General features: G+C 37.3%; 2 protein-coding genes across 3 annotated transcripts in view; one reads left to right on the top strand and one right to left on the bottom strand.

Annotated features, from left to right (window-relative positions):
- Nucleotides 1-10,318, bottom strand: part of LOC121085210 (MDM2 binding protein) — a 29,113-nt gene extending 18,795 nt beyond the window's left edge. For both annotated transcript variants that reach the window (XM_040587649.1, XM_040587650.1), the window contains exons 1-11: nucleotides 10,126-10,318; nucleotides 9,415-9,495; nucleotides 8,281-8,354; nucleotides 8,020-8,165; nucleotides 7,473-7,531; nucleotides 6,430-6,574; nucleotides 4,821-4,938; nucleotides 4,130-4,264; nucleotides 3,275-3,369; nucleotides 2,416-2,488; nucleotides 620-737 (exon numbers count right to left, since the gene is read on the bottom strand). In XM_040587649.1, the coding sequence (XP_040443583.1) occupies nucleotides 620-737; nucleotides 2,416-2,488; nucleotides 3,275-3,369; nucleotides 4,130-4,264; nucleotides 4,821-4,938; nucleotides 6,430-6,574; nucleotides 7,473-7,531; nucleotides 8,020-8,165; nucleotides 8,281-8,354; nucleotides 9,415-9,495; nucleotides 10,126-10,318 (1,237 nt within the window). The remainder of the gene's footprint in view (nucleotides 1-619; nucleotides 738-2,415; nucleotides 2,489-3,274; nucleotides 3,370-4,129; nucleotides 4,265-4,820; nucleotides 4,939-6,429; nucleotides 6,575-7,472; nucleotides 7,532-8,019; nucleotides 8,166-8,280; nucleotides 8,355-9,414; nucleotides 9,496-10,125) is intronic.
- MRPL13 (mitochondrial ribosomal protein L13) overlaps nucleotides 10,235-27,830 on the top strand; it is a 39,048-nt gene continuing 21,452 nt past the window's right edge. The window contains exons 1-5 of the mRNA XM_040587653.1: nucleotides 10,235-10,343; nucleotides 11,019-11,142; nucleotides 16,032-16,125; nucleotides 17,781-17,841; nucleotides 27,417-27,503. Coding sequence (XP_040443587.1) covers nucleotides 10,317-10,343; nucleotides 11,019-11,142; nucleotides 16,032-16,125; nucleotides 17,781-17,841; nucleotides 27,417-27,503 — 393 coding nt within the window. The 5' untranslated portion in view covers nucleotides 10,235-10,316. The remainder of the gene's footprint in view (nucleotides 10,344-11,018; nucleotides 11,143-16,031; nucleotides 16,126-17,780; nucleotides 17,842-27,416; nucleotides 27,504-27,830) is intronic.

The following is a 27,830-nucleotide window of genomic DNA, read 5'->3' as shown; positions in this document are numbered from 1 at the left end:
TCTCTTCTCTCACTTTCTGAATCAAATATCTACGCACTGCCACACTGCCTAAGAGGAGTTGTCTGCCATCAGTACAGCCCCGTAAGGAAGAAGGAGCACATTCTCAAATCACCAATTAAGCACACTGGCTTTCAGGTGAATGGAGGCATCCAGAGTTTCCTGATGCTCTGTATTTTCCCAGGAAGAGGTTGAAATTAAATGCAAGTGCACTGAAGAACCTCTGGAAATGCTTAAGTGAGAAGGGAAGCATTTAAGTGAAGCAGACTGGATTTCCATCTGCAGAAGCAAACCTCTTTGCCCATGGATGCTACAACCATCTTAGAAAGGTGTGCAGAAGCTGCATCTTAGCTGACAGACAGCACACAGAAATTGTTTAGGTTTCCTTCCCTAAAGCTTGTCATGATGTTATTATCAATTATCCTCTACAACAAGTCTGTGTAGCTGAACTCATATTCACCAAAATCTTTTGTGTCAATGAAGATTGCACTCACTGACTTAACCTCATTTAAGAAAAAAAAGGGCATCCCAAATGTCTAGAAAAACCCCACAATGTACATATGTACACATACAGATATAACCACAAGAAAATATACATGGTAGTCATCTTCCTATTACCTACCAGTAATGACCTTGGGTTTCCTAGCCATATATTCTTTCCATTTCTTGGTACTCAGCTGGGCAGGGGATGGGATCATGACACTGCTTACACTACATGGCAGTGTAAATAACGCTCCCACCTAAATAATGAGAGCAAATACAGTACATGCAATATTACTGAAACCTGTTTACATTTCATTCTTCAGTTACTGATTTGGCATTATTTCAAATGCACTTTGACTGAAGAAAAACACCTTTACTTAACACTTCTGTCATTCACATCAGTTGAGATGGAATAGGATTTGACACCAAAGCTGTAAAAATCATGCTTATTTTTTGCTCCAGTTGAGAGATCTGTAACTGCTGAATTTCTATTTTGTTCATAAAAAAAGTATTTGTTAGTATTTCAATTATCTTTGAAAGACAATTACAAGTCTTTCAAATCGAAACTTTCAATTGTCTTTGGAAGACAATTACAAGACTTTCGAAAACACTTCTGTAGAGTAGTACCCAGAATTAAAAGAGAATTCAAAGATATAGTTGGCATCAGCAACTCTGCATTCCTTTGAAAAACATGTAATTTTTTTCCTCCCTACATATTATCCTTTTCTATTCATCAGGTTCTGGACTAGTTTATGTGTGTACGTACATTTTAGGCCAATAAGCACCAATAGGAGAAAATGCAGATATTTTAATACTCAAATAATAAAGCAATGCTTTTACAGCTATTAGAAAAGCCTACAAACGCATAATACTTCTAGTAGTAGACTAAAAAAAATCCCTATGAGAAACTGCTACCTTGAAAACATAAGCACTTCAGCATGTGCAGACTCTAAAAAGTAGCCTGAGAATGTGCTTTAACGGTTTTGACTTTTTTTTGAAAGAGCTAGTAAAAATGCAGGCTCTTCAAGATTGTAAAAGGTATTTGATCAAATGTTCAGTATCCTCATGTAAAATGAAAGTTACCTGGGATATTTACCAATATAAAATTACTCCAAAAGATATTTTTGGTACAGAATTAGAAAAATGACTTATTTCTTTTCTGGCTAAGCATTAAGAAAAATGGAGTGGCAGGAGAGGAAAAAAGTTACTAAAAACGTAAATAACAAGCTGAAGATGAAACACACAGCCTAATAATGGAATACCATCTCCACAGTAAATAAAGAACATAAGTTATTCATTATAACTATATCAGCATTTTCACATTGTGGGTTCTGTTTTGATTGGCATAGATTCATTTTAGAAACACTAAAAAAACCTATTTCCTAAACAAGCATACATCATCTTAAACATTCAGGGAAAACATCTTCAAACTAATCCTGTAGCTATGAATAATCATACTATCATTTCAGGTTGGGGGCAAGGAGCCTTGCAAATTTATGTTTCAAGAAGTCTCTTTATCCCAAATCAGAATGAAAAAGCAGAACATGCACAAGCAAAGTAATAAAGCTCACCATTTCAGACTAAGACTAGCTAGATACATTTTATAGGTTGCACGCATACCTGCCTTTTGCTAAAAGAAAAAAATAAATAGCTGAATTATGATAGCACGTAAGTTACCTCTCAGGATAAGATTAAAAGTTACAAAACATTTTAGGAGATTAAAATTTAGCTAAGGTAAAGAGAAAAGTGTTCAGTGGGCTTACAAATCATCGCAACCTGTACAGCATGCACCTTTAAAAGCCAAATTTACTTTAGAACTAAATATTGAAGGAGCGTACACAGAGACTAGGTTTAAAAATATTATCCTTGTATCTTTTACAAGCAATATACATATCTTCATTTTTCTGCTATAGCTCAATAGAAATAAGTTTTTACCTTCCCAGAGACAAAAGAAATCTGGTCCAAAAGCAGAGTGGATGTTTCCTTGATACTCTTTCTTGCCAGGCTCCTGAACAGACCCGTTTAAGGAACATCATCTTCACAAAGAACTGTATGCATCTCTATTCTACAAATCATGTTAGCATCATATTTCAAATAAGGCCCGCAAATGCCTAATATTTGATACTCCAGCACCACAAAATATAGGAAACACACCTTTCTAGGCAAACTTGTAGCCTTGGAAATGTTACATGACGATATAAACCACTGACATCTTTAATATAGGCAGGCATAAACAAATTTATATATTCAAAGTCCTGGCAGGTTTATATAGCCTAAGTTACTATTGTTACACCAAGACTAGTATCAAAGTACATAAATTTAAAACCAATAGGCATACACCTTGAGATCTCTGCAGCATTTGCAACTCAAGAGAAAACTCCTCTGCTGTATCTTGCCACAGATTTTGCACCTACACAACAAAACCACAATTTTTGGAAAAATGTTTCTATATTGTGAAGCACACTACATATGTTAATAAAGCTTGTTTGTTGGGTTTTTTTTAAACTTACACAGCACTACACATATCTCTGTTCTTTTCCCACAAATAGCATACAGATCAACAGACAAGGTATACGTGCAATAATACAAAAAATAGCTGGTTATTGTTGCTGTAATTTACATTTCAATATTAAAAAATTCCAGTTGTGAAGAATCACTATGGCTATTTTGGCACACTAGAGTGGAATGAGCCCTTGCCAATCCTCATGTATTGCCTGCATGGGCAGATCCTGATCATTTTCTTTCTACTATAGACCATTAACAGCAGTAGTTTAGATCCTTAAAAAAAGGATACAGCTCAAACTCCAGATCCGATATAAAAAAGGAAGGTAGATCAGAGAGCACCACCATCTGTAAAAACTCTAGTGCAGGACCATAGTAATGAAAAACCTGAAAAGAGATCAAACAAAAAAATCTGTAACACTATATATGATGTTACCTCAGTAGAACTTCCTCAAGAGCTTTGCGGGAGGCATTTGCTTTACAAGTACATCTGGAAGAGGTATAAAGGAATATAAAAAGAAAAACATTTCACAATACCATATTAAACATAATTATATAAAAAACAAGGAAGGTATTTAATTCCGTTTAATAAAGCTTACTTTGTAAGATGTCAACCGTATGCATCCAAAGGGTTGTAACTCTTATTCAAATTCAAAGAAAAATAAGATCTACCAGGAACAGACAAATACAGTCTAAAATATACATACTTTAACAATGAAAATAAACACTCATTTTTGTTTTCATCAACAAACGTGATTCTGGAATTCCCATCAAATAATCTACTTCCAGTGGAAAACATAAAATAGCAACAGTATTTAAAAACAAACAAACAAAAGCCTTTTAAAATGAAGTAGACAAGGTTAGATAATTCATAAATAAATTATATATTTTGAGTGTTAAGACTGAACAAAGTCTTAATTTCTACTTGAAAGTAATTTTGGCATCGCATTCCTAAGAGGAAACAGACGAAATTTTAAAGACCTGTTCTGAGAACACACATGAAGAAAAGAAGTATTCCTCAATCTTATGCAATCATTGCTTTTATGTTTAATTTTCAGTTCTGACTAAGGTTCTCCCAATTACTCATTTTCTCAGGAAAGTAAAACATATAATTCTAGTGGCTCAAAGAAAGATCAAGAATACTTGCCTCTGGCAAAGCATCAGTATTCCTTGATTGTGGCTCTCTTTTAACAGCAAAGAAAGAACTTAAATGTGATGTGCTGAATGTCTTTGCTGAAGTGCTCTTAATACAAAATTCTGGAAACCTAACTTCTGATCCAAACTGGAGGAAGGGGAGAAAAAAAGACAACACATTTATTATGTGTCAAGAGAGAAAAATTGTTTCTCTTCAGTCACTTATGTGTATTACTATTTTAAACAATTAGTATCATATTTGTTTCCAGCAGATCTATAGAACTAGATAAAATTAGATAAGCAACTACTATAACTAAAACCTTAGTATTGAAAATGTGTATGTCTTTCAGAATCACAAATTATATGTGCTTGCAAACAATGACTTAAAGAGTTACATGATAATGATTTGTGACGGATGCAAAACAGTCTAATTTTGAACTAGAAGTTCTAAGGCAAATATTTCAGAGAAGAGTGTCTGGATTTCTGAAATTCAAATCTTGAGGCCTTGATCTCCTTTATTCTTTCATTACACTAAAAAGCAAGCTGTTCCCCCACCCAACCAGATACATTGCACATTACCTCTCTGAATTAAATTGTCAAACCCAAGTTTGGCTTAAAGCATAAAATGACTGTACAATACATGCTTTAAATTATATACTCTGATGCTTTTAAAAAATAACCATAACTGAAAAAAGTTATTTTACCTTTCTTTCCCATATATGAATCTTTCCTCTCCAGAGTTCTTTTCTATCAATAATATTCATGACATTATCTGAGGATACAAAGTCTGCTGAGAGATAGTCTGCAATCTTTTGCCAGCTACTGTAAAAATAAGGAAGATTTAATCTTGCCGAATGTAGTATTACAAATTCACATGCAGTGCAATTTGACTGAATTTACCTATTACATCTTAGCACTGAATAGTCTTGTGTGTGTTAAGACAGACATATATATAGCTTTTTATTCTACAAAGTAAAAAATGTTACAGACTTGTTGCTTCAGGCTCTGTAAAAGACATTGTTCATATGCTCCATGAACATGACATCAAAGAACTTTGTGAGACATCAAACAAGACCAGCAGTGGCAAGCTGCAGGCATACCACAGTAAAGTTGCTAGAAGCTGAAGCAAAGCCAGGTAGCCATCACCGGGGCTACCACTGGCCCATCTAGATGGTATGTAGTTAGCCTTGTAAGTAGAGATAGGACTACAGAACAAATATTACCAAAAGTCAACAACAGAGAGAGAGAACAAGTCACTATCTGTGGGTCCTGCTGGCAGTCTGTCTTCTAAGAGAGATCAGCACCATCAGCAGAACAGGAAGCATAAGTGAGAAAACTTTCATCGGAGAAACTATTTGCCCAAATGACCTCATTTTACATAAAAGGCAGCAGAAAAATTTATTCAATCAAAAGCTGGCTGCACAGGAAGGTATCAATGAGCACTGAGACCAAACACTCATGGAAGTTACTGCTATAATTTTATCTTCCTCCATATACCTTCAGAAGTACTATATAGCTTGTATATTGCTTATTGTATCCAAGGACTGAGCATTGAACTTTTTAATCAGTTTTATTAATTTAGGATTAAGCTTAACCACATATTCTATGAAGTAAACTCCAATCTTTTGGGTGTGGAGGGGAAACAGAGAAGACCTTGCAGTTAGTCAATAACCACACAATAATTTTCTGCACAGGGAAAAAAACAAAAACAAAACAGAAAAAACACTGTGGTTTATACTGAGACATAGCATGGCCTAATTAGAGGAGGACAGTAAGGAAATTACTGGACTTAATTTCAAATTGAATTAATAGTTTCAGTGTTAAGACTCTTGAGAAACATAGAGGAAGTAATTGAGCATTTATACTCTTATTTTCAAAAGGGACAAACCAGACAATTATTTTTTTCTACCCAAAATGTAATACCAAAGGTAATATAAAACCAGCAGAGTTACACACAAAAACTGGAAAATGACAATCAACAGAAGTCATTATGTAGCATTGTACAACTTCAAACCATCATATGGGCACTGAAGCTACTAGCGATGGAAAGGAAAGAGAAAATATTTTACCTTCTGCTCTCATAGAAACAGGAACTTCAGAAGACTTGCTTTTTTGCCTGCCCCTCTGGTCAGGGCATGCATTTACAATAAATCAGCATGAGTAATTCCTCCCCTCAAACAATAGGAGACAAATCTATGTATTTTCAAAGTATGCATGTAAAGTGCTCAAGACACTCATTTTATTTTAACCACTGACATATGCTAACACAAAACAAGAATGACCTTGTTGATAGACCTAAAATAAATGGCATACCCTTTAGAGTCATTTGCTGCAATAATGATTTGTGCGGAGTGCCATTCTCTCAGGTGTTTCAGGGCACCAATAGCTGGTAAGCAGTCTTTTAGCTTGGGTCCATCTTGTTCAACTGCCTGCAGTATTATATCAACCATTGCTCTGCCTATAAAAACAGTTATATATGACTTAAAGTACCATTATTCAGTAAATGATTCAGCCATTTAAAGACAGAAAAGTACTGATTATCACTGACTGCACTAAAATGGGCTTAAAGATCAACTTCAAGTACCTTCAGCAAGATTGAAAACACTTCTCGTGCATTCTAGCTCATCTCTTGCCACTCCTCTTAGATTAACACAAAATAAAGTATTTTCCTGTTTGCTCAGTTACAGCAGTTCCACACCTTTCTCCTCTCTCACTCAGCACTGTTTGGCAGACCAGAGTTGTCTCCAGTACAACTACGCTATGTCATTTTCCTCTTTTTAACACCTCTAGACTGCAATTTCTCATTCTTTCCGCATTCAGTTCCTTTGCTATCCCAGATCAACTGCTGCAACACCGTGTAACCCTAACACGCAAGGTGATATCATCTCGGGTTTACAAAATCTGAATCCAATAGTTTCAATCTATGCTCCTTCACAGCTTCTTAACTCCCACCCACAAACAATCAGCTTCAGCTGGCAAAAAAAGCCTGATGTCAACATCTTTCACTTTTTTTCATAAAACTTTCTGCAGCTGCATGTTGACTTCCATATTGCTTACTGCCTATGACTACTTCGGTGCCAATTCAGATGGAAAAATTAATTATATAAATAGCTACCTTATCAACAGCTACCTCTATTGAAATACAGCCTTCCAAAGAAACAAGCAGCAAACTGCTCTGTAAGATGATTTGCAATGCAGGTCATGCTCAAGTTCCTTAAACTACTTGCAAGAGCTGCATGTAAGTTAATACAACTAATATCCTCTGAATTTTTCCATGCAACTATGATTTTACCAGCTGAGTTTTTAGAGTCATAACTAACAGGATAAACAAAGACTCCTTTTTTAAGGGAGATTACCTGGGGCAGGCAGTTTATCAGCTAACTGATGCAAACTTTCTGCAGCTTCATCATAGATACTGAAGATGAGGAGCAACATGGTTGGAAACAAAATATAAAAAAAGTAATTTAGAAACAAAAAGATACATCTAACAAATACTACCTGATGTAAGTCTTGTATCTTTAAAATTCTGCACAAATTTGCCTAGGCAATGAGATATACTAATCGCCCCTTTTACTGAGGCAGAAGTAGGCTAAATGACTTCAAAACAACCTGCAGTAAAACTAGGGGTAGGAGTCAAGATGGATTAGCAAGGAACTTCTTTTAGTATATACAACTATTAGCTGTTAGGAAACTGTTCGGTTATTCTATAAAATCATCTCTAGCTAAAAAAATTAAAGCTATGCCAAAATTAATAGAATTCTTTTCAGTAGTAGCAGGGGGTTGTTCACAGTTAACTGTTGCTTTGGTAATAACTTTTACTTGTTAAATTTTCCTGATTCCCTTGGGTTACTACTGTTAAACGTCAGATTACTATACTTCCAATAAAACTAGTAACACGCATACTCAGTCATAGACAGTGACTCTCTGCTGTTACTGTCATCTTCCTCAAAATTTTGTATGGCTCCCAGGCACTCATCAATACTTGTTTGGAGAGAATCTTCGTTTTTCTGTGTGTCAACATTTATTTCCTCCCAGTCAGAACTGCAGAACTAATAAAGCAAAAAGAATGAATTAAGCAAAAAGAATTTTGAACATCAGTTTTAACTTGCACTACAGACAGGCAGACAGTTGAGGAACTTATATTCTGAAAAAAATATGTCTTACCTGATAATAACCGCATATAACATGACTTGCAAAATACCATTTCTTTGGCCCTGGAATACCAGCCACTGAACATGCTGCAAAGAGATAGACCAATTGTTTAAAATAATCAATCCACTACAATCTGTTCCTCCCATTATAACGAAGACCTCTGTCAACAGACTCTACATGAGTCATTTAATGTGCCACAAGGACTTGAGTTCAACTTTCCTTTGGCATCATACTTAAGTTCTGAACGTATTAAGGTATACGTAGTGTCTTGGCAAGTGTCTTAACTCTTACTGATCCTTTCAATAAGTAAGAAAACCTTTAATCTCTTCTCCATTCTGGGCAATACTGCACTCCATGTGCAGAAGCTGTACCATACCTCAAGTAAATCACAACTTCCAAAAACATGGTTTACGCAGTTCACAAAAAATGAGATCTTTTCTCAATATGTCTATGCAATAAAAAGCACAGAAGTTCACAACACCTTAACATGCCCATCTTCATTAATTTTAACAGCTTACAGTGGTTTCCCCACATGAACCACAGTTATATGAAAGCTGTGACGAGATGAGCTTAAATGGCTCCAACACTAGATATCCAAACCAAGTAAATAACCAAGATACCATTTTTAACAAACAAAATGCAAAACCACAACACTCAACCCCTAAAAGTACTAAAGCAGATCTTCAGAATCTTTTTCTACTTTAAGATTATAAAATGATGTAATAAAATATTCGTGGATTAGGGTTCTGAATTGATATCCAACAGACAAATATCGCTTCCACTGAAAAAGTTAGAAGACATGGTAAGAGTAATGAAGATATCAAGCTGTCCACTGACAAGAAATAAGCCCTCTCCTACTCTTCCTTGTTAAGCTGGGTTGAAATCTGTCAACCTTTCAGAACCCTTCTCTTTCATTTCTTGTGCCTGACCTATTTAATGGTCTTCCCACATTCCAGCTGCCAAACTGACATCGGTTCTCCGCAGAAGCAGCCGCAGCAGGCACACTGCCACCGCAGCTTCAGGCACACCACAGACACTGACTGGGCTTCCACACATTTCTGACTTGTTTCACCACAATCACAAAATGTACCTGGGCCAATTCCTCAACAATATTTGCCCTCCCTTATTGTAAATTACTGTATTTACCTGGGAACACGCTCAAATCTGCGTTTGCAGAGGAGTCACAGCTTGCCTTCAGAAGCTGATACATGTTTGCAGCAGTCCCGGCTGAAAGAAAGAAAGAAAGAAGGAATAAAAAAGTTGTTTTATCTTAAAACTACAGAGCTACAGAAGTCTTCTTTTCCTGCAAATAAAGTTCAGTTTAATACTAAAGCTTTAGATTTTTAAGAAAACCTGTCAGCTGCAGATTTGCAGGAGTTTATAAAGGCAGATTTTGTGAAATTCTCATTAAGGTTGTGCTCAGGAAGGTGCTACCGAGTACACAGCAGTGTCGCAACAAAACATGAAAACCCCTAAATTTCTGAAGGGCCAAGTCATTAAAAACATTTAGCCTGAAAGAAAAGGGGGGCAGGTTTAAGGAGATAGGGATGTAGAAAGCCTGCACAGCCGCAGAAACTAGACCAGAGGCCGTGAGGAAAAGCCCTCAGGCAGCGAGCGCGGGCGGACCCCGCGCCCCAGCCCCCCGCACGGCCCGGACCACCGCACGGCCCGGCCCCGGCCCCCCCGCGCCCCGGATCCCCGCACGGCCCGGCCCCGGACCCCCAGCGCCCCGGATCCCCGCACGGCCCGGCCCCGGACCCCCAGCGCCCCGGATCCCCGCACGGCCCGGCCCCAGACCCCCGCGCCCCGGATCCCCGGATCCGCCCCCCCGCACAGCTCGCCCCCCCGCAGCCGCACCTGCCCCGGCGCCCTCGCCCCGGCGCTCCCCCCAGCGCAGCAGCAGGACGTAGCGGTCCATGGCCGCGGCTGCGAACGGCCCGCGCCGGCCGCCCTCGCACCGCCCCTCGCAGGGCAGCGCTTCCGCTTCCCGCCGGTGCGGCGGCCCAGGGGCTGCGCTTCCGCTCCCCTCAGCGGCGGCGGGGGCGGCCATGGCCAGCTACACCAAGGCGGCCCAGGTGAGCGCGGCCGCCTGCCCCTCTGGCCGGGCTGTGCTGAGGGAGGCCGCGGCTCCGGGGGACCCTGGCGGCCGCCATGGAGCGGAGAGCGGCCGTGGGGGAGCGGGTGGCCGCTGGGGCAGCAGGCCCCCCGGGCAGGGCAGGGCCGGGCCGGGCCGGGGCGGCGGGGCCCCTGTGTCGCCGAGCGCCCTGTGGCGCCGCCCTGCACCCCGGCGTTCGCCCTGAGAGGGGCCCGGTGGCGGTGCGTGGGCGTGTGGCCTGTCGGGGGGAGGACGAGGCGACCCGCTGAAGGCTGCTCGGGTTCATAAAAGCGGTGGCTGGGCGAGTCGTGCCCTTGGCTGTGAGGGAAGGCGATGCGGGGCGCTAAGTAACCTACTGCGACTTCACGGCTCAGTTGGCAGCCAGAGGGCTTTTTGAAACGGAGCCCCCAGCGCTGGTGACCTGGCAGCGTTGTTCATCCCCAGGTGCTTCAGAAGTACGTCCAGCACTGGGGGTATCGCAGTGTAGCGGCACCTCTCCGTCTGTTTAAAGGTTATTGGGAAGAGGTGTTGTTGGATGTTAGTATTTCTTCTAGTATTTTGGAGTGTAAAAAAAAGGGTTGATGTACTTAGGCTAGATTTATGGGTGGTAGTGTGTTCTTTTACTATGTTAACTATGATATCTCTTTCTCTTTAGCAATGGGCTACTTTTGCCAGAGCCTGGTATCTCCTCGATGCAAAGATGCAGCCACCAGGAAAAATAGCAGCTGCAACTGTAATGAGACTTGAAGGCAGGCATAAACCTATTTATCATGCACTAAGTGAGTACTGTAGTGGATAAGAGTAAATTTGCTTTCCTTCACTTGTATTTTTCTGATTTCAGTTTTAAAATCAAGCCTGATACCTAAGGTTACGTTTTTCAATTAAATTGTAAACATCTTCACTTTCCTTCTCGTCTTTTTCCTTCATACCCCTCTACAACCTTATGTCATCTTTACCAATCCGTATAACGCTTATTATGAGTTAATAATTTTTTTAAAATAGCTGAATTGCAGTGGGTTGTGCTTTCTTTTAAAAAAATAATCTTGAAACATGTTTCATTGCATTTATTTTAGATATAAAGGTTTAATTCACAGTGCGCATAGTGAAACACGGATGCAATTCTTTATTAGATTTTCTGAATGCTACCTTTCAGTAGCTGCACAACATAGCAGAGTCTTAGAGTGATTCTTCAGTCTGAACAATCTTGAGGCAGTGGGCACAAACTGGAACACAGGAGGTTCCCTTGGAACATCAGGAAACATTTTTTTTCCTGGGAGGGTGACTGGAAGTGGTTGCCCAAGAGATTGCGCAGTCTCCATCCTTGGAGATATTCAAAAACTGGTACTGCTTGAGCAGGGAGGCTGGACAACGTGACCTCCAGAGGTTCCTTCCAACCTCAGCCGTTCTGTGATGATGAGGCTGGAACCTGCCCTGATACTTACATGGGAGATGTAATCATTGTTGAAAGAGATCTTGTTGAAATGGAAAAAAGAAATAATTTTGCTTTTCTGCAAATTAAAAGATTTAGCAGTAAAGATATATCTGTGATCTTCTTAATTACTTGTAATAACTGTAGTGCCTGTCTCATGGTGATGAGCATGTTATAGATAATAAAAAGGTGACCCCTCATTGATGGTACACTGTTGCGTATAATAATGCAGATTTTTCAAGAGACATTACTGAAACGTAAAGGAAGCATTAAACTTTGCAGTAATGTAGAGCATACATACTAAAACTATACTTGATCTGTTTTTCATAATAGCAGGTAATATTTGTAGTGTTATAAAGACGTTTCCAATACCAGAGTTCTGCTGTTGCAAATTATGTCTTATCCACAAGGTGTCACTGGAGACTTCAGGCTGTTTAAAAAATAAAGCAGACGCTGAGAGGAAATGTTTTTGCTTGTCCTGTGGGAAAGATCTTTGCTACTTTTATGTCTGCAAAGTTACAAAATCCTGGGAAGTCATTTCAAGGATAACTTTATTTGGTCTAAAGTATTCTGTGTATCAATACCAAATGCATTACATCAGAGATTGATGTAGATAGGTTACTCATTTGATACTCTCTAAAAGAGCAAGTTATGAATGAATTTGTGATTGATTGATGTACTTAACACTTTTTCTTTTTGAACTAACAAGAAATATTTGAGTGTCTGTGAGATAGCAATTCCTCAGAAATAATAGCATTGTGGGGATTTTTTTGTTTTATTTTAATTTGGTATCCAGGTACACTTTCATAAAATCATTATTTATTTATTGTATTGAAAAGTATCTGGAGCTAAATTTAAGCCGTGGTTAGGGAAAGAGAGAAACTTGATTTCATGTATTTTATTTTTTTTTTGGTTTAGGTATAATCTTTCATTATTCTCCACAGTCTCATATTTTTATATGTTGTTGGATCATATGCCTTAAATAAGGGGATACAACCTTGTTCAGGTGGTTTGAATCTGATTTTTTAGGTTTCTTCTGCATCTTCCCTTCTCTATTCCCTTAACACCTTGCATCTTATCTTTGTGAGTACCTTCACAATACAGAACCAAAAATATTGGGCCAAAGTCTTAGAAAATTGGGTGATCTGGTTCTTTATGTTGGATTGTGAGCAGGTATAGGTGAGCCATGTTTGTTGCTCAGGTAGGATTTGCTGCTGTTCTCTGCATCCTCAAAGGAGATGACTAGACTCGATGGAAGTGTTCTGCAAACCTGTTCTGGCCCAGATGTTAGTCTAGATTGCATTGTTAGTTTATAATAGCTAGAAGAAGCAGCAAAGACTTGTTTTCTAATGAAAAATTTGGCAATTAGTTTGTCAGTCTTGTGAGCTAACAGTTGGCAATATGTACCTTTAATTACTATTTACTCCTTAATTAAAATGAAGGAGGAAAAATACATGTACCTGAAGCATGATAGGAATTACTGAAGTTAGAAATGTACAGACATGTAAAACAGATTTATGGTGGCAACTGTTTAATCTGAAGAGGTGCAGTGTATAAGCTGTATGTAACAAATTGCATATACCATAATGTAGTAGAATATACTGGCCTTACTTTTGTGTATTTCTTGAGGAAAACATACATAATTCGTAGAAGAATAATTCAATATTATAGCATGAAAATTGTTGACATGCTTGAGGAACCTGGCCAAGCTCAGGAAGTGGGCCCATGTGAACCTCTTGAGGTTCCACAAAGCCAAGTGCAAGGTCCTGCACCTGGGTTGGGGCAACCCCTAGTATCAACACAGACTGGGGGATGAATGTACTGAGAGCAGCCCTGTGGAGAAGGACTTGGAGGTACTGGTGGATGAAAAGCTGGACATGACCCAGCAATATGCACTTGCAACCTGGAATGCCAACTGTGTCCTGGGCTGCATCAAAAGAAGCATAGTCAGCAGGTCAAGGGAGGTGATTCTCCCCCTCTACTCCACTCTTGTGAGACCACACCTGCAGTACTGCATCCGTCTCTAAGGTCCCCAACATAAGAAGGACATGGACTTGTTGGAGCCAGTCCAGAGGAGGGCCACAAAATTATTAGAGGGCTGGAGCACCTCTCCTGTGAAGACAGGCCGGGAGAGTTGGTGGTGTTCAGCCTGAAGAAGAGAAGGCTCTGGGGAGACTTTATTGCAGCCTTCCAGTGCCTAAAGGGGGCCTACAACAAAGCTGGAGAGGGATTTTTTACAAGGGCCTGTAGTGACAGGACAAGGGGGAATGGCTTTAAGCTGAAAGAGGGTAGATTCAGATTGGACATAAGGAAGAAATTTTTTACTGTGAGGGTATTGAGGCAGTGGAACAGGTTGCCTGGAGAAGTTGTGGATGCCCCATCCCTGGCAGTATTCAAAGCCAGGCTGGATGGGGCTGTGAGCAGCCTGGTTTAGTGGAAAGCGTCCCTGCCCATTCCAAGAGGGGTGGAATTAGATGACCTGTGAAGGTCCCTTCCAACCCAAACCATTCTATGATTCTATGAACATAACCCAAAGGAAGAGTTTTCTTGTGTCATATTTTGTCATTATTTTTCAAAAGTAGGATGCAATTTGACTGTGTTCTTGAGATAGTAAATAGTTTGCTTTCTTCCTATTAAGTGTAGCCATCCATGAGGTGGTGGGAACAATACTATTGAAAGACCAGAGGAAAATTATGTATTAATTTGAAGGAGACATTAATTGTCCTTAAGTTCAATCTAATTTAAGAAGAACAGATTGCAGTCATTGTTCAGGTAGTGTGTAAGTGTCCTGGTTAGTTTTTCTTCTGGCTCATAATTGTTCATAACTGATCTATTGGTGTATGGAATTGTTAATTCAGTATTTATGCAAGTAGAGAACTATTGGCAAAAATTGCCTTAGATGAACGTATTCTGTCACCTTCTGAACAAATAATAAAAAAAAAAAAGGCACAAGGTCAGGTGGGTCAAGTGTCAGTTCTCTGACGTTTATTTGGACATACGGTGTTTTTAGAACTGGTCTGTCAGTAGTGAAAGACTGCGTCAATGAAGATGTTTAAATTGTGTTTACATTTTAGCTGTAGTTGAAAGTAGAACTTTAAAAGAACACAAGATTAAGAAACAGTAGAAAACTTAATTAAGGGGTGAAATTTGCATTGATTAATTATATGGTCCTATAAAAAATGGATGCTCAGTTTAAGTCCTTCTTACTGTAGCTGCTTTGTGACCAACTCAAAAATGTTTAAATCAAATGAGCCTCTTCACATACTTTTCTGTTGTTCTAATATGGTAATGCATATGAGAATGAACTTTGGACAGGTAATTTTCCAATTGATTGAATGGGTGGTTATAGTTTATACAGCTAATCAAGATGATTACTTCCGAAATTAAAAACTACATTTTTTCATAGTTTTATCATATTTTTGAGATAGTATTTTTTTTTATTTTTGATATTTGAGATAGTATCAGTTTTACTGGCATTTTATTAGTAAAGATCTATTAAAGTTATGGTTTAATTAGATCTATTAAAGCAAGGTATTGGTGATAGATTATAGACTTAGCACTTTTAAAACTTTTGATGTGAAAGTTGCTGATGTAACACTAAGCAAATCTGTATGTGCTGTAACATTCATTTCTGCTTGATTGGTGAAAATGTGGGCTTTTTGCCCGAGAGCATTGTTTTATTTTTTGTGGGGCTTCCCCCTCCCCAGTCGTTTTGTTCCTTTTATATGTTTAGCCCTACGCTGTAATTATTTAATGTAACTATTTTACTTATCCAAAATATTCAGTCCTCCAGTAAGCCTTGGTACTGTTTTTATGAGAAAACTAAATTAAACAAATATTTAAGATTGTTGTTTAGAACTAACCCTTTTTTTATTCTGGGTGTGTTGAGATATAGGTGCATATGCAGCATAATGTCTTGAATAAAATAATACACTTGCCTGTAAGCCAGGTTTCCAGAACTTAGCTGAATAATTGCAACGCTTTAATTATCTGGTCTGATGGTATTTTACCTGCTCACTTGCCTTCTAACCTGACAGTGCTAACAAAAATAGTAGTTAGGGTTGGGATTTAAGTGCAGATTTGGATGGTGTGACTCTAAAAGCTCAGATCTTTAAATCTGAGCTTTATGAAGTGTGTGCTTATGTGCTACTTTGTATGTATCGCACATTTTATAGTTGTTGGTTTGGTTGATTATCTGTATGGTTTTGTTAATACTTTCCTCCAATTTGTACCTTGTAGGTGACTGCGGAGATCATGTTGTCATAATAAATACGAGACATATTGCCTTCTCTGGTAACAAATGGGAACAGAAAGTATATTCTTCACATACTGGGTAAGCTTTATAATAAATATTCAGATGAGCTAGTGGTAAACAATGACATATTTTCTTAATAGTTAAGGTCTTTTTTTAGCATATTGGTTCAAAAGGGAATTCCTGCTTACATGTTTTGGGCTTTGTTTGCATGTGTTACAATGTTTAAATTTTTCTTTTTTCCTTTCTTTTCCTTTTCTTTCTACACACCCCACCACCCACCCCCACCCTCAGTGAATGTTGTTAGGGAAATAATCTAACTCAAAAGTTGTCAGAGCAATTAAATTAGCAGACTTGGTGAGGCAGGTTGTTTTGTATGAATCCATGAACCCAATGATCAGGACCGTTCTGTTTACTAAGCAGTAGAAGGCATTCCTGTTGGCGCTACACATCTAAGATATGTATAGTTACCAACTTCAATTACTTTATCCTACCTGTGCCTGTTTACCTAGAAGTAAATATCAAGATTGATATATTCTTGAACCAGAGAATGGGGAGGGAAAAAAAAGGGAAATTGGAAAAACTAGTAAGAAATCAAATACACTCAAGATGTACTGATATTTACAATAGTGTTCTATGTATTATTCTGGCAGACGTAACTTGTTTACAGATGGAAGTGCAATAATCAGTTACAGAGGGTATGGCAATGATCGGTTTAGTACTTCTATTTTGTACAATGACAACACTAGGTAATATCTTTTAAGTATCAAAATATATCCCGTTGGGAGATGAATAAATCACACTGAGAAAGCTAATGTTGCTAGTACTAATATTTCAGTCCTGAAATTCCTTTGCTGAATTGCTGAGCAGTTCTTATTCGTAGTTGATGGAAATTAATGCACTTCTTATCTCCCTCCCACCCCTATGACTTCTTAAAACTTTTCACTAAAAATTCTGTATAAGTTAAAGCACTTGCTTGAGTACCTAAGTTGGTTTTGAGTAAATGGAATGAATTGTACAATTAAAGCAAATGCAGCTGGGCAGCTCCCTAAGTGGAGCTGTTTTAATTATGTTGGGTTTATTTTCATTTCACTTAGGTTGATACCTAATAATGTAATTAAATTGAAACTAGACCCAAGTTTACCTGATGTCCAGGTAATTTCTTGTACCACTGTATCATTCATGTAAAGTATATGCATAAATGTGAATTAGTGCAAGTTACCATATCACATAGACTTTAAAAAGATGGATGCATTACAGCAGTAAAAGTCAAATTTTATTACTGTAGATATGCCAAATCATGCTAAGCTTTATTTAAAATAGTAAGAAAATAATAAATACTGTTCAAAATGGTTGTCTTGTATGTCAGCCACAGACTGGTTGTGAGTCTTGATCATCTTGAAATATTTCCAAGTTTTACATACCTTACTCCCATTGTATTCTGTAGCTGTGGTGGTGTATTGAATAAGCAGTTTTGAAAACATACCCATCTGCTTATGAAGCATAAACTGTTTAATACTCAAGTGAATAAATAAGAAAGTACAAATGGCATTAAACTGAGATACTTAACAGGATAGAATCTTTCTAGTAAAATACAGTTGTTGGTCTCCTGACAAAAACTTGCTTTTTTGAAGGTTTATAATAGCGTTACAGTATGGTTCAGGATGTGGTGATGTTTGCGTTAACATCATGTGTGAGCTCATAGCATTAAGCTTGTGTTTGTTCTGTTTTTCTAGCTATCCTGGTGGTTTCAAACAAGTGACAGCAACTCAGCTGCACTTAAAGGATCCAACTGCTGTGAGTGTTTCCCCTTCCCTTTCATTTGTAAAGCTGATTTGTTTTCATTTAATTAGTTCTCCTAAACAAAGGGGATTAGTTACCTACATGTCTAAAGCTAAACTACAAACATTCTGCTAAGGGCTCTTGGATGCTTAGCTTGTGACAGTGTTTTTGTAAACAGCTGTGTTTTGAGGGTAGGATTCTGCATTTTTGTGATTCTTCCATGCTGCCCAAATGAGCAAATCAAGTTCATTTGCTTCACTCATTTTTGACGGATTCATTTGCTTTTAGTTTCAGGGCTCTGACCTTTCTCGTAAGCAAACTGCCTCAAGTTAAGCCTAACTAAGCTGTACTTCAGCTTAAGAACCCTACTATTTTTAAGAGCCAGCAAGAATAATGCTAATGTTAAAAATTGTTAGAACGTACACCTGCTTCTTTCTTCCAGTAAAATTCAACTGTAATTTCTGTAAAATGTTTAGCATTTTTTAAATCTTTTTGGCAATGCTGTGTGTTTATGGTCTGTTCGAAATGATGATTACGTTGAACTTAAGCTGTTTTACTAAACATCTGTACTAGACTGCTATAAATTTTGAACATCAGTGTTGATGTGTTCATTACTGATTAAAAAAATACGGTGCTAGATATGAACATTTTGGGATGTTTACTTACATGCTTATGAAATTACTATTCTGAATGGTCTGCCCTGGAGGACTGAATTTTCTAAGTACTGGTGTTTCAGAACATGATACGAGGCCCACAAAGGCTGACAGATACCTGCGTTTATTTTTGTCTTTGAAATGCTTTGGCTTGGTTTACCTTACATAGAAAATATAAAAATACTTCTTCCTTTTCCTAGTGAAGTTTTATCTGCTGTAAATTCTGGGTTTTGTCAATTATTCATTTTTTTGTTTTTATCTATGACTTGGAACTCCTGGTTTGTCCCAAGACTCCCTTATACAAGGTGTTCTACAAGTACTCAATAAAAAAAGCAGTCCACTGTATGGATATGCCTGGTTTTCATTTTTACTTTTGCAGTTCCTTTCTATTTAAAGTCAAATGAAATCCCACAGTTCAGTATTATTTTCTGTCTAGAATTTTTCAAAACAAATGCTTTTGAGAACAGGCTCTAAGATCATTGTAGTGCCTTAGGGAATTATTATTGGTAGTTCCACATCTAAAATGGGCTGTTCAACCTTTTCCATTTGAGCTTCAGGCAGGCGCTGTGCACGGGGAGGCAGTATCACACAACTTGTTTGTCAGGGCCTGAGGACTGGATGTTCTATAAATTATCTTCTGGCAGTTATTCTGAAATACCTCTTTCCTTGCCAGACTCATAGATGAATTTCTGTGCAAACAGAGGAGGATTAAATGAATTTCCAATAACTAAAGCATGTTGGACAGAGGCTCAGCAAATGGTGATGTGGCTCAAGGGTTGGACTAATTTAGCAAGAGAAACTTTTTTATAAACAGAATTGTAGAGACCCCTCAGCAATTAACTCTTTCATTCTGTTGAAGATGAAACATTTGGATATATACACACACAACCCCATAAAGATAACCTTATATGTATTTTTGTCATAAATAATAGCAGTGTATGGTAATTTAACATGATATATTCTGTAGATGTACCTGTTACAGGTTTTGACTTGCATGTGATTTTATGGCTAGAAACATTTATTTACTAGTTGAATTGTATTGGTATGAAATAGATTGGGGTATGACAAAGATGGAAATTATGGTGTATTATTAACAAGTTTTATGTTTAGAAGTAGCTATTAAAACCTGGAAAAGGATTACTTTTTCCTATGAATATGAAAAAGAAAACAATGCCTAGCCTAAGTAGCATTTGGATCTTAAAAATGTGATCTAAATGACACACAGGTATTGTGGAAACTTTTATAAATCACCTTATTTCACGTCTTTGAATTAAAGAGAGACCTTTTCTCTTTTAAGCATGTTAAATGCAATTCCTGTGAAGCCAGTGGAATATAGGTAGGTTGTAGGAAGCAGACTGTATCTTTCAGTGGAATCAGTCTTCATTCTGTAAAATATTTTCGTCCTGGAGGCTATTGCTTTTTCTCTGCCCTTGGTCCTGTTGTCTCCTGCTAGCTCATCCTGGTAGTGTTTCATTAGATGAGTCAACGTTATTTTTGGGAATAGTGCTGTTACAGAAATTAAGGCGTTATATTAATGGAAGAGAGTACTTCCAAGGAAAAGGATGTTGATACAACACCTTGTAAACTTGTGTTACACAGAGATTTTGCAATGGGTATGACTATTTTCGGTTTATGTAAGGAATAGATTAAAGCTTCTAGGATTCTGTGAGTGTTTGTATATAGTAGAACTGCAGTACTGCTTAGCACTGTCTTTACTTACATGTATCTAAATTCAAACATACCAAACCCCAAGATAAATATTTTTCTATTACAGTTTTGTTTAAATGTAGTTTCTAGTATACAGAGAGACTGGTTTTAGGGAAAAAAAAAAAAACAAACAAACTTGTACGCAGGTAATAGCAAATTAAAAAAGTTATAATGAGTAATTTGATGCAAAATCGTATAGTTTATGCACACATGGGGGGCTGAAAGTCATAAGTTGTCAGAATTTAGACATGTTTACTGCAGCATCATCCCTGAACATTTCTGCTTCCTTCATAAGACACCAAGACAGGGATGGATGATGATCTGATATTTTTGCTTAATGGAAACTGATGTCATTGTATATATCTTACTAACTTTGGACCTTTATATTCCTTGCAGGTAGCAGTTAGTGCTTTGGAAGGATTTATGCTGAATTTTGAATGTGCACGTGCATTTTTTCATAGGATCATAGGGATTCAGGTTGGAGAGAACCTTGGAAGATCTCTAGTCCAGCCTTCTACTCAAAGCAGTGTCAGCTCTTAGGTCCAATAAGGCTTACCTAGACTGGTCTTGAAAGGCTCCTTCTTGCTTGAAAAGAATAAAAAAAACCTTGTGCCTATTTTAAGTGTTTAATCTCAGATGCATAATTTTGTGCTTGAGACTGACAAAATATTATGAGTTTTTTCCACTTCTAAGTACCTTTTATGTTAATATGGGGCAGCAAATACAAAAAGTCTGCATAGTTGATGTTTTGTATAGAACTTAAAAGTTCTGTGTTTATTGTGCCAAGTTTTTCAGTACTTTGGAAAAATTTGTTTTTATGGAAGGGTAAAAATTATAATGTTTAGCCAAAAAGATATAAAAAGTAAATAGTCTAGTGCATTTTTACCTTTAGTATCTTTGAGTTCCTTTGGGAGGCATGGGGAGAGGAATGTCTGTGAATCTATTTAAAATTTCTAGTATTTTCAGTTGTCTGCTCTTCTGGAGAATAGCAGGGAATAGCTCTTGTCTATTGGACTTGGCCAGGCTGCTTTAGGAAGTGCTTATTGTAGAAAAAAATAGCTTCTTCACAGTTCAGCCTTTTCTTTATATGACTTGGATTTAGTGTAAATTCTTGGACCACCCATAGGCAAGAGTATTAAATATGTTCTTTAGGTGCAGCATAACAGCTTGTTGCTGTAGTTCAAAACAGCCTCTCCATTTTTCAGGTTAATATAGTACTAATATATTTGTACATATATATATTTCTGTCCCTTAGGATACATATTAGTGGACATTACATTCCACTGTAGGTTGCTAAAAACCAATACCTATTTTGAAAGGTTTGGTGTATTTTCTTTGCCAAGAGAGTCCTGAAAATAAAGGAAACTGGTAAACTTTTTTTTTTACTTGAGATGCAGGTGTTTGGAATACATAGAAGTTTGGGGGTTTCTGGTTTGTTTTCGATAAAGTTTGCAGAAGTCTTGTTTAGCTGGGAAAGTGCTGATAGGCATGAGACCAACAGTTTAAAAATTAGACTTCAAAGTACTTGATACAGGAAGGCTAAAAGATGTACTTCTAAATCTCACAGATTTGAGGAGCAAAGATTACTTGGAAAAAAACTTTCTGGAAAAATCTTACAGCTTTTAACTAAAATGCCTGCAGAATATGTTGACAGATCTAATCTGTAGAGCTAGGTGGTAATTGCTTTTTTTTCTTCTTTTTTTTTTTCTTTTTTTTTTCTCCTGCATCGGAAACTCCCCCCCAAAAGGGAAAGAAGAAATAATGTTTGGCTAGTACCAAATGCTCAGTGAGAGGATTGACCTTCGCAGTAGTCAGAAGCTGTATTGCCTCTGACAAAGAAATAATGGACAATAATTGTTCAAAGTGAATGTTACCTGCTAGGGAAGATTATTAAGGAAGGCAGGGTAGCTCTATGGAAATCTGCTGTGAGGAAGCCTCCGGGGGTGTCAGAGTTCTGGTTTGTTCAGCTGCTGGCACTGATATGAAGTGGCTTAAAATGTTTTAATTCTCCGTTTGAATGCTTTTTAGCAACTGCTTGCATGTATAGACTTGCCATTATATCTGCATAATAATGATCTTTTCAAGAAAAGCTCAGACAGAAAACATGGGTAAATCTTGCTGTTGGTATTTGAAAGCCTATTTTCTATTCACGAGTAAGGGATAGTTGCTATAATAGTATGTACATACTAAAAGTCAGTTACTGAAACACCAGATATAATAGTGTTTTATTAGTATGGAGTAATGTTTTTTAATTAAGTAGAGCAAAACTTCAAAATCTCAACTAGTAGGCACACAGAAGTTGTATGGCTTGGGGAGGAGAATATTGTTATGGAACCTGTTATCATAAAACCTTTAGGTGCTCTAAATAAGTCTTAGATCTGGCTTGGTCTTCTGCTTCGTGGTAGATAAAAATAAATATTTTTTCATTAAAAAATCTTAATACATTTCTTGAATTTGCAAGGCAAATGAATATATTAATTTTAAGAACACATTGAACCTCTAAGCTTTTAATTGCTGAACAGTAGTGGAAAGCAAAATGGCATGTGATAGAAGTTTACTTTGTGACCAAATGATTCTGAACCGGCAGTATTAAGTACATTTATTGTTGCTGTATTACTCCAACACTTGTCAAAGGTTGAAAGGTGGAGTTCTTTGTATGCTTTTATAACAAGTGGCAAAAAGAACAGTATCATATATGGAACAGAAAACTAAGAACTAGTAGAAGGAAAACATTGTATCATGCTGTACCTCCAAGTAACTGGTGTCTCTTTTGAAATTCTTTTAATGATTTTTTTTTTGGTTGTTTTTTTGGGGGTGGCTTTTTTTTGTTGTTTTTTGGGGGGTTGGTTTCGTTTGGGTGTTTGGGGTTCTTTTGTACGCCCTGTAATTAATCACTTTATTTTCTCTGGAGCGCCGTGTCCTTCCCATGTTCTAGCATTGCTTCCTGGTGATTATTGGACTTAATTCAGCTGTAAGGGTAGACTCTTTTCTGGAAATTCAGCCAACTATTTAGTGCTTCTCAGGACCAGGAGTGGTATTGCTTTGTTGATTTCCTTCTTCAAAGTATGTTATATCTGGCAAGGAATCTTTCTCAGAACTTACTTTCCATCAGGCATAGTCCGCAACTTGCATATGAGCCAAAGTATCACAAAAATTGCAATGTTCAAGCCTCACGCAGTGTTTCAAATAGATATATTTTTAATTCATTTGTACTCAAAAAATGTTAGACCATGTAGTAAGGGACTGAAAGTGCAAGAGTTTTACTAGAGCTGCCTTCAGATTCCTTTTCTCCTAATTAGCCCTTTAGATTGGAAACTAAGAACATAATGTCATACAACTGTGTGATTAAGAGCATGTCTGTGCTGTGAGTATATAAATTAACCAACATGGAAAGAAGATATTGCGATATTTAAGATGACAGTTGCAACTACAGCCAATAGGAATTTTGTAATTCAAAAGAAATTGGAGCAAACAGCATGCCAGTACTTCAAAAATTCCCAAATAGTAACACTGGTGGCTGTATACATCTGACGGTGGATGACTTTACCTGCTGTAGAAAGTGTCATTCATGGCTTTTAGGAGTGAGTATATATGAGGATATGGAATTTTACAGGTTGCTAGTACTAAAGATGAAGGACTGGAGAGAGGAGGCAGTAGGTATCTGTAAATAACGGAATAAACTGTTAAACTGTGCTAACTAGTTTTAAACTAATAAAGCGGTTGCAGACACCTGTAGATAGACCTGTTTGCCAGTTTGAAATCTCAAAGAAATCAACAGGGTTTTATACTTTTCACTTAAAACTAAACTCTTATTTTAATAGTTTAAAATAAGCATAATCAAATAGAAAACAATAGGAATTGTCTTTTCTTAGAAGTGTATTGCAAACATACAGAAAAAAAAAATTGTTGTTAATTCCTTAAAGAAACATCATGTTCTGATGTGTGTTTTCAGGGAGCATTGAATCTGGGTTTGGGTTTTGAATGAGCTCAGTAGCAGACTTTTTCTTGCAATTCCACACCTTCTTACTTAGTGTTGGTGTATTTTTACTAAAACTTAAGCATGTTCAGGTAACAGGAGAGCCCTTATTTAACAGCCTATAAATATGGCTGGTTGGATCTGCCTTTTCTGTTACACGACCTTGCTCAAGTTGCAAAGGCAGTCTATACAACTTCAGTTAAGCCTGTACTTAACATCTTTGTAAGTAAGATGTACTTAACATCTTTGACTTGTCATCACACGGTTAGAGTGAGGTTCTGGCTGTAGGCAGAATTTTGGGCAAGGAGTTGGATGTAAACTTGGTCTTTCCAGGAGCTGGGTTTGGATTTGCTTTGGCTCATAGAAAAGTATTTGAGGCAGAAGTTATAATGAAGGAAGCTAGAGGTTTTCCAGTGCTACCTTCTCTGTCCTAGCTCCCTGTATGGCCTTGCAGTAAAGCAATAATAAAAGTACTGAGTAGTAGGACCTTTAAAATTCACGCTCTGGCTTCCTTAGTAACACATGTATTTGGCTTTTTACAAGTCCCAAAAAAAAGTTTATCACCATCTTTACACTTTTTATTTTTTTTTTTTTTTTTTTTTTTTTCTTGACCAAGGTGAATGAGCTTCAGGGGTAGGAGGTATAAATCTGCCTTTGACCTGTTCCAGCAAGGAAATTATGATCTGCTGCAGAAGCCAAGACTTTGTTCCCTCTTTGCCCCTACCATGAGTTGTTGGGGCAGGGAACATGCATGCTTAAACCCAAGATTATTGTTCTCCACATGGGTGTAACATATAGTTGGCAATATTTTCAAGTGGCTTGGACATTAAAGGCCCTGTAATAACATGCAGATGTACCAAAGCATTATGCTTATTGCACTTAGCATATTTGTTTATAGAAACTGTTGTTGAATATATAATTATCCACGATCATTCTTTATTCATTATAATTCTCCAAGTCCTGCTTTTATGTTAGTCTGCTGTGACCTGAGGTTGTCAGTTCTGCAGTGACTGTACACAACGTTAAAAATATTTCTTCATTGTTTAACTTAAGCATATAAATCATTCTTTTCCAGTGTGACTTTTAATAGGCACATTAGTACAACTGAACTGTTCTCTTTGTAATGTGGCTAAAAAATTCATCTCACATTCACCAGGCAGAAGTATCTACAACCAGAATAGACCAGCTGTTTGTCTAGGTCACTGGTTTGTTTCAACAGATGTCTACGCCACATGCTGTGCAGGAAGAAGAAAAATCAGACACAAACATTGTTTGATTAAAGAAGTGAAATATTTAACGATGTTCATTAAAATATATTAAAGTCTTTTTTTTTTTTATTGGAGTGAGATTAAATAACTAGCTCTGTGCATCTGTAGGTCATAGGTCATATGTTGGAACATGTGATTAACACTGGTTCTATCACAGTCTGAAGTTACAAGTAATTTGTAGGTAAAGAAAAAAATGCACAGTTAGGCAATATGTTACGAAGAATCTGTTGTTTTATGTTTCATCTATTTTGATCTTTCATTGGCTATAAGGAAGAATAGCAGGTAGAAGGAAAAATAAGTGTATGAGATGAGAATCGCTAATGATGAAAGGGCTGTTCACATGAGCCGCTGTTAATTTTTATGTATTTTCTTATATTGGTATGGTGTCTCACCTGATTTTCAGTATTCAGTGAAGTAAATCAGTGAAGTTTCATTTTCTGTCTTCATCTTGCCTTTGACCACATGGTAGACTGACCTAAATAAACTGTAGTTTGCTGTACAGGCATGAAGAGTTTTTGTCCCTAAAAGCATTGGTCTTCATTTTTGTTTTTTAATAGTTACCTTCTCTAATAAAAATCAGTAAGTATCAGCACTATAGATTACTCTGACCTGATGTATTTCTTCTATCATCTTATTGTCCACAGATGTGTGGTACTGGCTGCATAGCATCTGAAAATCTTCATATGTGGAGGCTTCTCTAAATGCCTTCAGAGTTTCTCAAGGCATATAGTATATGTATTTATGAGGATCCTAAGACAGTGTAACTGTCTGTTACATGGCAAAATGAAAATAATACTGGGGCCACTTGAGTGTTTACTGACTTCAGGATCCAAGTAGAAATGCCTGCAAGTTTAAGAACTTACACTTGTTATTAATTTCACTTGCAACAATTAATTATTCTATCTTAACTATATGGTTCTAGCTTGGAACTCAGCATTAGTGATTGTCTCTAAAATTTCAATTTAATTCCTGTAATTAATTTTATAAAAAGAAGTAAGTTTGCTCAATACACTTTTCAAACTATCTGGATGCCTGGGAGATTTGTTTGTGCATAGTGCCCTGCATTGCAGTGTGGCTTACTGGCTTCAGTTTAACCTTGTGCTGAGTTTCTGATTTGGAGCTAGTTTGTGTCTGGGTGGCTTGGAGCACAGGCAGAGTGTTTTTTCTTTTATTTTCAAAGTTGCACGTAGGTCTACCCCTAAATGCTTTGCAGTCCTCTATGAAACCCTTTTTGTTTTCTACAGTTGAATGCCTTGTTTTACATTAGAAGTGTTGCCCTTCTGTGTGAAGTCTGTAACAATGTGTTTTGCTTAAAATACAGACATCTATACTAGAGTCCAAGAGAAATCCTGTTGAATTTCGTTACTTTTCAATAAGCGTCATCCAGTGTAGATATACGATTTCTATTTGTTCCTGATGCTCGGGAGTGAGATTGTTCATTTGGAACTAATAGCAAGGGAATTAATATATATAGTATGTTCATAATGCAATGTATTGGTATGTCATCTTTGCTTAATGTACAATACATTAATTATAAAGAAATCTAAAACACGGCAAATTACAGTGTTAAACTAGTTGCTGGGAACACTCGGTAAATTTCTTAGAGCCTTTCTTTTTCTCTCAATAATGTGTGTATATGTGTGCAATACAATGTGGAGTTACCACAAGCTTCTCTTTTTTTTTTTTTTTAAATTTAGTGATCATATGCAATCATCCACAACGCTAAGTATAGCTCCTAACTTTATAAGCTGAAACTTTCTATATGGCCATTAGAGTGTTTATATCCTGGGGAGTAAGTATTTCTTTTTTGAAAACAGTAAGTCTAGAGCACCTTCTGAATGTGGTGCCAGGGTTCTTCAGCACGGAAGAAGTTGACTGAAAAAGGAGTTCAGTAACTAGTGAAATGGGCAGAGGGACACACAGCTTACCTTTTTCATATTATTTGTAGTCTGTCTGATTATTGGTTACCATGTTATCTTTCCTCAGATTGTTAAACTGACTGTTTATAGAATGCTTCCAAAAAACCTTCAGAGAAGAACTATGATGCAGAGGCTGCACCTGTTCCCAGATGATGTGAGTAGTTGTGCAGTTACATTCTCATTCCTGTGTGGTTTGGAGGTGAAGAGGGAGTCCTAGCAATAACAAAAAACACCTCTTGTCTTAAGAAGGTAAATTAAGGAAAATCACACTTTTTTATTTATGTGTCTAAATGTAGTTGAAATGTTGATGCTTTTTTCCTTATTATTTCACAAAATTGTGAGATATAAGACATTCATGAGATTGTGTTCTGTATTTAGGTCAAATACTTGGCATGAAGAATGCAGTAGTACTGAGAAATATTGGTCTGGATTTGGTAGGGAGTGATGGTGTGGTTTTAAACAATCAGGTAGCTAAGACTGT

The sequence above is a fragment of the Falco naumanni genome, chromosome 3 (assembly GCF_017639655.2).
Source record: "Falco naumanni isolate bFalNau1 chromosome 3, bFalNau1.pat, whole genome shotgun sequence".
NCBI classification, from domain to species: domain Eukaryota; kingdom Metazoa; phylum Chordata; class Aves; order Falconiformes; family Falconidae; genus Falco; species Falco naumanni.
Note: the sequence above shows the minus strand (reverse complement) of the source record. Positions and strands in the feature narration are given on the sequence as shown.